The following is a 9,702-nucleotide window of genomic DNA, read 5'->3' on the forward strand; positions in this document are numbered from 1 at the left end:
TTTTTTTTTTTTTTTTTTTAATAATCTTCTTTTATAATTACATATATATAAATACAAACCCTCCTCGAGGGCTCAAAAAAAGAATTTAACTCAACTCGTATACATTCTTTCGTACGATAAATACGAGCGTGTAAGGATTTGAAATACTAAATTAGGTTAATATCGATAAACCATAAAATTTTGATAGTTTTTAGAAGGGTGTGGGAGACGATTAGTTCTATGTAACCTATTTAATGGCCTTTAGACGAGAGAAAGAGGCAATTATTTGTGCAGTATTCCTAATTCAACCATTTTATATCCTTAATTAATTAAGTATTTTAAGGCGTAATCACATATAATTTGACCTTAATTGTTTCTTTAATTGAACTGAATTGCATGAGCCACAGCCGCAACTGGTTTAGATAGTTTGCTGCATTTATGAAGACAATGACAAAGGGAGAGCTGACCTAATTAATTAACCCATCTCATCTGACTTCTTCAACATATTAAATAAAAACAGCAGCCAATATATAACCTAATAACGTCCCAACCAACCTGGCGTCAGTTGCCTTTCGGTCGCTTTCCAATTCTTCAAATATCAATTTCCATATTTAATTATAAATTTACAATTTTTTTTTAGTTTTATCGAGTAAATAGTTTGACACTAGATCCCTTCAAACTTGGAGAAGGTGGGACGCTAGGTCGGGAATTGGTGAACCAACTAGTTACTCCTTTCCTTTACAATCTTGCAACTTTGCCCCTCTAGTTTCAGTATCAAGCATCGTTTTTATTGTCTAGATTACACATTTGGAATACCCTTCCTTGTTTGTTGTCTAAATTACACCTTCGGAATACCCTTGAAGGGAATTTTTCGTTACTTTCCCTCAACCTTCACTTTACGTCACGCCAGTTCCCTTTCGTCATAAGGCGAGGAATTAAACCAAGGATTTTTTTTCAATAAAGATGTATTGTTCCAAGTTAGATAGCAAAAATACAAATGGTACCTAATCAAATGATAACATAAATCTTTGAAGGCAATCAAAAGGTTGGAGTTGAAGTGCAAGCCAAATTGGAAAGACCTTTCTCTCCAAATCAAATCAAGCTTGTTGGATTCCATTATTAATAATACCTCACATTTTACAAGAGATTGGAACTTATTTTATAATTTATTTTAATTTTATCATATGCTTTTTAAAGCCATTTTTGTAACAGTATTTGATAATGTCGAACCTAGATTAACTTTATTAGAGGGTCAATTTTGAAATACCGAAAGTGGTGGGGTCGGAAGTAATAGGAAACACCAAAAATGCCAAGTTGCAAGCTGAGTCAACGTACGACTCCACCTCCCAACCCACTTTCCCCACCTCATTAAAATTCCTTTTTATTTACACATCCACGTGGCAGCCTTTTCTTGCTTGACTTTTAAACTCCCTGACCGACACGTGGCAATCACGATCAACCCACTAGCACACCCCCCGTCCAGTGCTGTATTTAGTGGGGCGTGAAAATCCACCACGATTTTCACATCGAACAATTAAACCAAAATAATAATATTAATTAATTAAAACGATAAAAATGCATGGTTTATGCACTATCTCCCTTTAATATATACACACGTTGTATTTCTCCACTATCTAAAAACTTATACCAATAATTAAATTTTATTCTTGATTTTCTAGTAGTTTTTTTTAGACATAATTAACAAATTGCTCACTAATTATTTTAAATTAATTAATTAAAAAGTTAATATTATAGACCAAACGTGAGAATCGGTAAAAACTGAGAATAAAAAAGGTAAAATTTTATAATTATGTTAGGAATTACAAATCTTCACAATGATATAGTATCGTCTACTTTGAACGTAAGCTTCCATGTATTTACTATACCAATAGAGATATATTCATTACTCATAAATTCATGATCAACCCCTTAATTAGCATACGTGTAATTCATCTCCCAACAATTTTGAATATTGTACAGTTAAATGAATATAATATAAAAACTTAATATTATGAAACGGAAAATCAGATATAAATTAAATTTAATTTTTGTACGATATAAGAATCTAACCAAAAGAATACTCAAATCTAGGACGAAGGTATTTTTTTTTTCTCTTTTATTTTAAAAAAATATCTTGAAAGTTTAAAGTTTAAGCTAACGAGCATCTAGATGAGGTGACTCTAGACTCTAAGACTACTTTGATAGATTCAATCAACCAACCATTTATTCGAATTATAAATACTGATCTTCAACTATTTTATAAGTATTTCAACGTTTATAATTATGTTATTTAATTTGCGTGGAATATTTAAATTTGAACAACTTTAATTCCATAAAGATTCCTTTTTTATTCCTTTTTTTTATTTTTTATTACTAAAAATAAATAGGTTTATATCAACAATTTATTTATTTTTTAACATATTAAAAAATATAGAAACGATATTCCTTTGCCCCATATCTTAAAATCTGGACCGTTGATGATAATTGACTCGTATATTTACGCAATTAAAAAAAAATTAAATAAAAACCCCACTTTCCGTTAATAAATTTCAAAGCTACAGTTTGAGCTGAATGCTGCAGAATAAATAAATTAAAATAACCTACCAGTGTAATACGGTGTCGTTTCTTTGTAGATGTTCTAAAGAGAACCGGGACCACTTCGACGGTATAAATACAAGCCAAATTTCTCGCTTTTGAACCTCCATTCCATATTTTCATCTCAGTAATCCCTAAATCGAGAGTTTTCGTTTACCTTTCCGTTTCCGATTACTTCCAGTATGAGTCAAGCCACACCGGAACACGGCGGCTCCACCTCCATGTCCGACGGTGGCTCCGTCCTGGCGTCTCCGAGGCGAGCGGCGGCGACCTTGCTGGTCTCTTTATCGACTCTGGTAGCGCTCTGTGCGAAGCATGCGAACAGAGCATCAAAAAAGCTTCAAACGAAACTGAAATCGAAGCAATTGCCGCGATTGGAGTTGCTATCATCGCAGGTTTGCCCGAAACGGCTTCTGAAGAGCATAAGCAACACGGCGATCACGCTGATCCATAAGAAGAAGAAAAACAAGCAAGGAGGCGGCGATGCGGGAGAGGAGTGGGGAGACGGCGGAGTCTGGCAGAAGGCGATCATGATGGGGGATAAGTGTGAACCGTTGAATTTCTCGGGCGTAATTTATTACGATAGTAACGGGAAACAGCTGAACGAAGTGCCTTTACGATCGCCACGTGCCAGTCCGTTGCCTGCCTTCCTCGCAACCAGTCCCCGCCAGGTCTACTGAGTTTCACAGAGAGGTCCAGAATCTTAACGTCACGCGGGGGTGATTTCAGGTAGGTCACCTAAGCATGTGATTGGATGAGAATTGGGATGTGGCTTCGTTTTTATTTTGGCCGTGTTTTTGCAAATTTCTCGTTTGTATAGTAATAGAGTGAAAATAATTTTGTTGGGTGTCTGTTAAACATAATATAATATACAGAAGTTTGTTTTTAAAAATAAGGTAACATTTTTTCCCTTGAAATTTTACTGTCAGTAAAAAATTATTAACTGAGTAGATTTAAGAAGTTTATTTTTATTTAATTATAAATTGAATTCTCTTGAATTATATATTTGAATATAAAGAATTGATTTTTTCAAAACATTGGGTAACCTAGCCATTTGTATAAACATTTAAAAAAATCCAAGGTCCATCCACTTGGAATATGAGGTCAACTCATAATAATTCCAAGCCGACTTTTTTCAGTAACCAATTTATTTCAAATACTTGCATCAATCATTTAATGATATTATTAAAAAGTTGAATATGTTTAAATTTATAATTCTTTTAGAAAATTATATTTCAATTCGCAATGAATATTAATTTAAACTCATTATTGGAGTTAAATTCTAACTATATATAACTTAATCATATATATAAATCAGATAAAATGGATTACAAATTTAGTGTAGTTTTCAATGTATTACGGGTGTGTGGTGAGCAGGGCTTATGATATTAACAACGACAACCTGAAAACCTCCATGAAAAAAGAAAAGAAAAAAAAAACTCCATTATTGGGGATGTCTAAGAAGGTGTGTAAAGCGAGAGAGAAGATAAATAAAGAGAGAGGGCCGATGTCACAAGGTCCACCTTGTTCTTGATTTCTTGGATCTCCAAATAATGGCAGAAGGGTCGGGGCAGATTCTGTATGGAATTTTCTGCGGAGGAATTTCAGGAGCTCTGCAAAATTTGTTTTAAATTTCAGATGAATCAAGAATATATATGGTGTTTAATTCAATTGACTTTGTGTTAGCTCTTACTGTAATTTGGCAATCTCGATCTGGGAAAAGTCCATGTTTGTTGAACTGCCCGTGTCCACTGCTGCTGCTGCTGCTGCTATAACCTCCACGTTTTTGGTTTTCTGTGGTTCTTCTGTTGAGCTCTTGATTGCCAGAACTTTACACTTGAAGTTCCTTGCTATATCATCTTCCTCCACAGCCATCCTATGTCAACAAACCAATGCCTATTAATATGAAGAAAAGGAAACAAACAATCTCATCCACGCCAATGCGTTTAATAGGTCATCTCGATGAAAATAAAACATTCTTTACAAGAGTGTAGAAACGTCTCCCTATTGAGATGACATTGTAAGATCCCAAAACATAAACATTCCTTACAAGAGTGTGGAAACGTCTCCCTGTTAGACAAAACATACATTACAAGAATGTGGAAACGTCTCCCTATTAGACGTGTTCTAAAACTATGAGGCTGACGTAACAAAGCAAAGATGGCCAAAGCAGACAATATCTGCAAGCGGTGGTGGGTTTAAACTGTTACAAATGGAATTAGAGCTAAGTACCAGGTGGTGTGCCAGCGAGTATGCTAGCCCCAATGGGGTGGATTGTAAGATCCCACCTTGGTAAATGGTATCGAGCTAGGTATCGGGCAGTGTGTCGACGAGGATGCTAGCCTCAATAAGGTGGATTGTAAGATCCCAACTTGGTTGTTGGAGAGGAGAACAAAGCAAAGATATAGAAAACTCTCCCAATTGACTCTGTTTAAACCGATAATATCTACTAGCTATGTGGCCAAAATAAACCCGATTTCCAAGAGTGTATGCTCATGGCTAACATGTTTTTTTTGTGGATGCAAATGAAGGGTGAGTTTGATTAAATGGGTCCCATCCATTAGTTCAAAAAAGTATTGGCACTTTTTTGGTTTTTGGGGCTCATAATAAAATTTGTCAGGTAGGAGCCGTTTTTGTGATGAATACCAAACCAAAAGAAGCCACCAAAAGTTGTGATAATTAAGTCTTCTCTTCAATAAATGGAAAAATCCACTCCTCCGCCATTAATGAAACCACAAAATCATCCCAACAAGTAATAAACACAGAGATCAAAAATCTAAACCCACCCAGCTACTCTCTTTACCTAACATAATTGACCATTTCTTCAGCCATTCCCCAGAAACTTTGACTACTCAATCCTCTGTTTTGATTCAACTTTTACAACATCAACAACAGAAGCTCCCTCTGGTTTCATCATCCATTCAGTACAAGAAATAGCAAACAGACAGGACGGGACCCGTGCCATTAATGGCCGATCAGGATCATAATTAATAAAGATTCCCCAAGTCCCAAGAACACGGTGAATTTAATGCTTAATTAGACAGTGTAATAATGGATTAATTCTGAAAACTTACTTGTACAGAAAGCTGCGATCATGGAGGCCAACCACAAGCACAGAAGCTCCAATCTCTCTAACAACGGCCGCGATCTTTCTACCTTCTTCGTCGCCGCCGCCTTCCGTCACAATAATCTCTACCTTTGTCTGTAACATAACCCTATAAAATGGTTATCGTTACCCAAATCATCAGTATAACAAAAGCGATCAAGAAACAATGAGGAGACGATTAAATCTGGAATCGGAAAACTTACATTGGGGAAAGTGGTACAGAGGTCTTTGAATGATAGGGCTAATTGATAGCCGTTCAATCGGAGATGACGAAGTTTGGAGGCGCTTTTGGATCTTGTAGTCGGAAATACATGGAGAAGAGTAATCAAATCGCCGTAGCGCATTAGGTTATTGAGCGTCCACTTCAATGCCGTTCTAGCTGCTTCAACATCCTCAACAATCACCACGATTTTCCTCAAATCCATCGCTCTTTTCGCGTTTTGATGAGTTCAAATTTGAGAAACGAAACGAGCGATTCGTATATTATGAAGCCCTATCTCTGTAAATCAAATCTCGCCATGGCTGAATTGACAGAGAGAGAGAGAGAGGAGGCAATTAATTGAGAGACCCGAAAGGAAATAGATGGGAAAATTCTGTAGCGTTTGGACTGGGATTTTGCTGTCGCTAAATGGAGGTTGATCTTTCAACTTTTGACATTTTTTGGAGGTTTAAAATATGAAGTTTTGCTGTCTGCTCTGCTGCGCTTCGTGGGCCTCTGTCGCTCTGTAAGGATAATACTCTGTTTTTCTTCGCTTCAGTTTTAATGGCGGAATTATTTGATCAAATCTCTCGCGCGTCTGCCATTGAAGACCCTCTCAAAGCTCTGACTTTATCTGGAAACGAGATTGGGAGAGTGACAAGCTTTAATCTCCTAAGAAAATTTTTGTAATCTTTTATTTTTCTTCTACGATTTTGTGTTCGTTATGTTGATGACGAAAGTCTCATCGAAAATGATCATAAGTTTATAATCAATGAATACTCTGAGACCTTTTGAGAAACCCAGAACAGCTTAGGTTTAAAGTAGACAATATCACTCTCTCCATTACTACAAGGGCGAGCTTATGTTCACAGTGGATAATATCACTCTCTCCATTACTATTACAAATTTCGTAGATTTATAGGAGGATGATCTGCCACGTGTACGGACAAAATAATTCGGAATAAATAATTCCATCATACTGCCACATCCTTATTATATAAATGAAATAATGTTTAAAAAATTGGAGAGCATGGGTCGTGCAGTCACGTAGTTTGTTCGCTTTTGTTTGTTCTTCATATTATTGTCATGAAGTTTAAACCCAAAATATATGAATATTTTGCTTCAAAAAATAAACTAAAACGCACTTTTTGCATTTTTTTTTTATATATTTATTTAATTTGTACGATAAAATATAATTTATATCAAATTATGATAAAAGAAAAAGAAAAAAAAAATAGTATTTGGTGTAAAGATAGACAATGCTTTATCTACCAAATTCATTAATAATTTTTAAATATAAATGTTACATCATCATCTAATTTTTTAATTTATGGAATATTAGTGACCAAATATTCAACATTTATGCCTAAAACAACATTAATTTTTGTGAAATATATTTTTAATTATAGTTAGATTACGGGTTTAGTATTATAACTCTTCAAACAATGGTTATTGGGTATTGACGTTTTTTATTTTGTGTTTAATAAATCTCTTAACTTTAAAAATTTAGTTTACATTTTTTAATTATAAATTTATTTTTTGAATCTTCATATTCATAAATTAAACATAAATTTTAAACTTTATTTAAGGCCCAATTTAATACAAAAATAAAATTTTAAAGAGATATTAAATATTTTGAAAATTGAAATAAAATTTGAAGATGGTCCGAAGCTCAACCCGTATCACTGTCCAAACTCGGAGTCGGGTCTACTTTCTGAAGGGTTTTTAGGGTTTAAGCCATTTCGCTGAATTTCTGCATTTTTCTTTGGATTGTCAACTGTGAAGACGATGACCTCCATGGCTGTTCTGTCGAGAAGGCTCTTTCGTTCTCTGCTGTCGAATTCTAAAGCTTCTCATCACCACGACATCCTACCCGTGATCTGTAGCTCGAAGAACCTTTCCTTCCGCTCGATCTCAGACATCGGGGAGTCCAGTATTGGCTCGGACATGAACTTGGACTCACATTCAGTATCTAATCGACCTTCTCTCTCGCCGTCCTCGTCCCAGACGAGAACCATCTATAATCGACCTCTGGAAAATGGCCTCGATGCTGGCATTTATAAGGTACGTTGATATACGACTGCTTTGGGACTTTCGGTTCTTGATATTTGATTGCTTACAGTTTAATCTTAATGGCATTTCGTGTTTTCGTGAAGGCTATATTGGTGGGGCAGGTGGGGCAAAGTCCATTGCAGAAGCAGCTGAAAAGTGGGAGAACGGTGACGCTGTTATCAGTTGGTACGGGCGGTATTCGTAATAATCGGAGACCCTTGGCTAATGAGGAACCCAGAGAGTATGCGAATCGGTGCGCAGTTCAGTGGCATCGGGTTTCGATTTATCCTCAGAGACTGGGCGATGTTGTCATGAAGCATGTTGTGCCCGGGTAAGCATGTTCTGCCATCAATTGCTGTGACCATCTTAATCAAAGTATTGACAGTGTCCAATGGAAATTGAATATTTTGTTTTCTGATTTTTGTACCCCTTGTTGCTCACAAAAAATAATATTAGGAGTCTTTGTTTCCCCATTTCTTTGTTGCAGCTTCATCTTTACCGTGTAAATTTATCTTTTTCCAGTTCAATTTTGTATTTGGAGGGGAATTTAGAGACCAAAATCTTCACTGATTCAACCACTGGTCTTGTTCGACGCATTAGAGAAGTTGCCATTCGCCGCAGTGGTACAGCACTTACTCTTTTCTACTCACCCTGTTTTTATGAATGTAAAGTTCCTCATTATATGTATTCTGGCTCTTTCCGATGCAAATGCCATTTCTTGGACGTGATACATTTTTTAAACTGAAAGAGCAAACTTATTCTTCTTGCGTAGGCTGAAAAACCTATATGGATTCCAACTGGTGTTTGAATTAGAACTTTGGGTCCCTGATTTTCCGTTTTCCCTTTTCTTGTTTCGTTTTTTTTTTTTTTTTTTTTGATTGCCTGATCCTCTGTGAACCAGAAGGTTTACAAAGAATTTGACGGCTTTTGTGCGACTTGGCATTCATGTATGTTGAAATTAATGGCGCAAGGTCACACATGATCTCCGTTGATAAAAGTTTGGTTGTGATGTAGGCCGCCTGGTATTTTTGGGCAAGGGAGAAGGCGATGTTCAGCAGTCCACTCAATCAGAATTCAAAGGTGTTGGCTATTACTAAGAGATGTTGCTTGCAGTGTTGTCATATGAAGGTCTGAATGACCCACTTTTCTCTCTAAATGCTGTGATCATTTCGCTTTAGATTAGTTGCAACAAGGCAATTACACGGCCTTGTGATGATTCCCTTTCCCCCACCCCTTTGTCAAGTGATGAATGTTTTTGGTAGCTATATGATTGAGAGAGAAAGGAAATCCAAAGTTGACTTGGCTTTCTCTATGCAACTTATTGGTTTTCAATTGTGCAAACGACACCCTGTTTCTTTTGTGATGTTTTCTGTATAGTTGCAGTGGTCATGGGCATAATTTGGGTTAGACAGAGGGAATGCTGGCTTTTTGTGAAACGATATCAATGTTTTCAAAGCGCAAGACAAACTCTGAAGGGTTGCTAGAGGCACATGCATAAGTAATGGAGGCACACAATGTATGAGTGAGTAGGTTGATTGACAATTGAAATACAAATACGTGATAACTTATGCCATAATTGGGAATGATTGAGTACTGTTCATTGATGCCATGTATTTTCAATAATAGACATTAAATGCCAATGGAATTTTCCAGTCAAAAGATACTATGAAGATGCCCGAAGATTGTCTTCGGTCCTAATGGTGCAGGAAGGGACAAAAAGAGGATATATATAATACACACACACTTTAAAAAAAAAAAAAAAAAAAAAAAA

The 9,702-nt window shown here is 36.0% G+C and overlaps 3 protein-coding genes across 5 annotated transcripts; 2 read left to right on the forward strand and 1 right to left on the reverse strand.

Moving 5' to 3' along the window:
• Nucleotides 1-2,756: 2,756 nt before the first annotated feature.
• On the forward strand, nucleotides 2,757-3,254 carry LOC111431388. The gene has a single exon (XM_023068010.1). It carries the CDS (start codon nucleotides 2,757-2,759, stop codon nucleotides 3,252-3,254), a length of 498 nt encoding a protein of 165 aa, XP_022923778.1.
• A 685-nt stretch (nucleotides 3,255-3,939) lies between these two features.
• On the reverse strand, nucleotides 3,940-6,635 carry LOC111431346. Its single transcript, XM_023067958.1, has 4 exons — nucleotides 5,884-6,635; nucleotides 5,649-5,776; nucleotides 4,268-4,450; nucleotides 3,940-4,187 (listed from the first exon to the last, which is right to left on the reverse strand). The coding sequence occupies exons 1-4, from the start codon at nucleotides 6,103-6,105 to the stop codon at nucleotides 4,085-4,087; spliced, it is 636 nt and encodes a 211-aa protein (XP_022923726.1). The 5' UTR covers nucleotides 6,106-6,635; the 3' UTR covers nucleotides 3,940-4,084.
• A 940-nt stretch (nucleotides 6,636-7,575) lies between these two features.
• LOC111431312 (single-stranded DNA-binding protein, mitochondrial-like) lies at nucleotides 7,576-9,590 on the forward strand. 3 transcript variants are annotated; one of them, XM_023067903.1, is made up of 5 exons: nucleotides 7,576-7,943; nucleotides 8,036-8,262; nucleotides 8,454-8,554; nucleotides 8,946-9,059; nucleotides 9,309-9,590. In XM_023067903.1, the coding sequence occupies exons 1-4, from the start codon at nucleotides 7,668-7,670 to the stop codon at nucleotides 9,026-9,028; spliced, it is 687 nt and encodes a 228-aa protein (XP_022923671.1). In that variant the 5' UTR covers nucleotides 7,576-7,667; the 3' UTR covers nucleotides 9,029-9,059; nucleotides 9,309-9,590. The 3 variants fall into 3 exon arrangements, with proteins under 3 accessions (XP_022923671.1, XP_022923670.1, XP_022923669.1); XM_023067902.1 differs by having other exon boundaries at nucleotides 9,315-9,590; XM_023067901.1 differs by lacking the exon at nucleotides 9,309-9,590 and having other exon boundaries at nucleotides 8,946-9,289.
• Nucleotides 9,591-9,702: the final 112 nt, after the last annotated feature.

The sequence above is a fragment of the Cucurbita moschata genome, unplaced genomic scaffold (assembly GCF_002738365.1).
Source record: "Cucurbita moschata cultivar Rifu unplaced genomic scaffold, Cmos_1.0 Cmo_Scf00036, whole genome shotgun sequence".
In the NCBI taxonomy this organism is placed as follows: Eukaryota; Viridiplantae; Streptophyta; class Magnoliopsida; order Cucurbitales; family Cucurbitaceae; genus Cucurbita; species Cucurbita moschata.

Bases quoted from the DNA above. Each gene is read 5' to 3' on its own strand.
- LOC111431388 (XM_023068010.1), top strand. From the start codon at position 2,757: ATGAGTCAAGCCACACCGGAACACGGCGGCTCCACCTCCATGTCCGAC.
- LOC111431346 (XM_023067958.1), bottom strand. From the start codon at position 6,105: ATGGATTTGAGGAAAATCGTGGTGATTGTTGAGGATGTTGAAGCAGCT. The intron at 5,777-5,883 runs GTAAGTTTTCCG...GTTATGTTACAG, and splicing joins TCTGTACCACTTTCCCCAAT to ACAAAGGTAGAGATTATTGT. The intron at 4,188-4,267 runs GTAAGAGCTAAC...CAAATTTTGCAG, and splicing joins ATCGAGATTGCCAAATTACA to AGCTCCTGAAATTCCTCCGC.
- LOC111431312 (XM_023067903.1), top strand. From the start codon at position 7,668: ATGACCTCCATGGCTGTTCTGTCGAGAAGGCTCTTTCGTTCTCTGCTG. The intron at 7,944-8,035 runs GTACGTTGATAT...GTTTTCGTGAAG, and splicing joins TCGATGCTGGCATTTATAAG to GCTATATTGGTGGGGCAGGT. The intron at 8,263-8,453 runs GTAAGCATGTTC...ATCTTTTTCCAG, and splicing joins ATGAAGCATGTTGTGCCCGG to TTCAATTTTGTATTTGGAGG.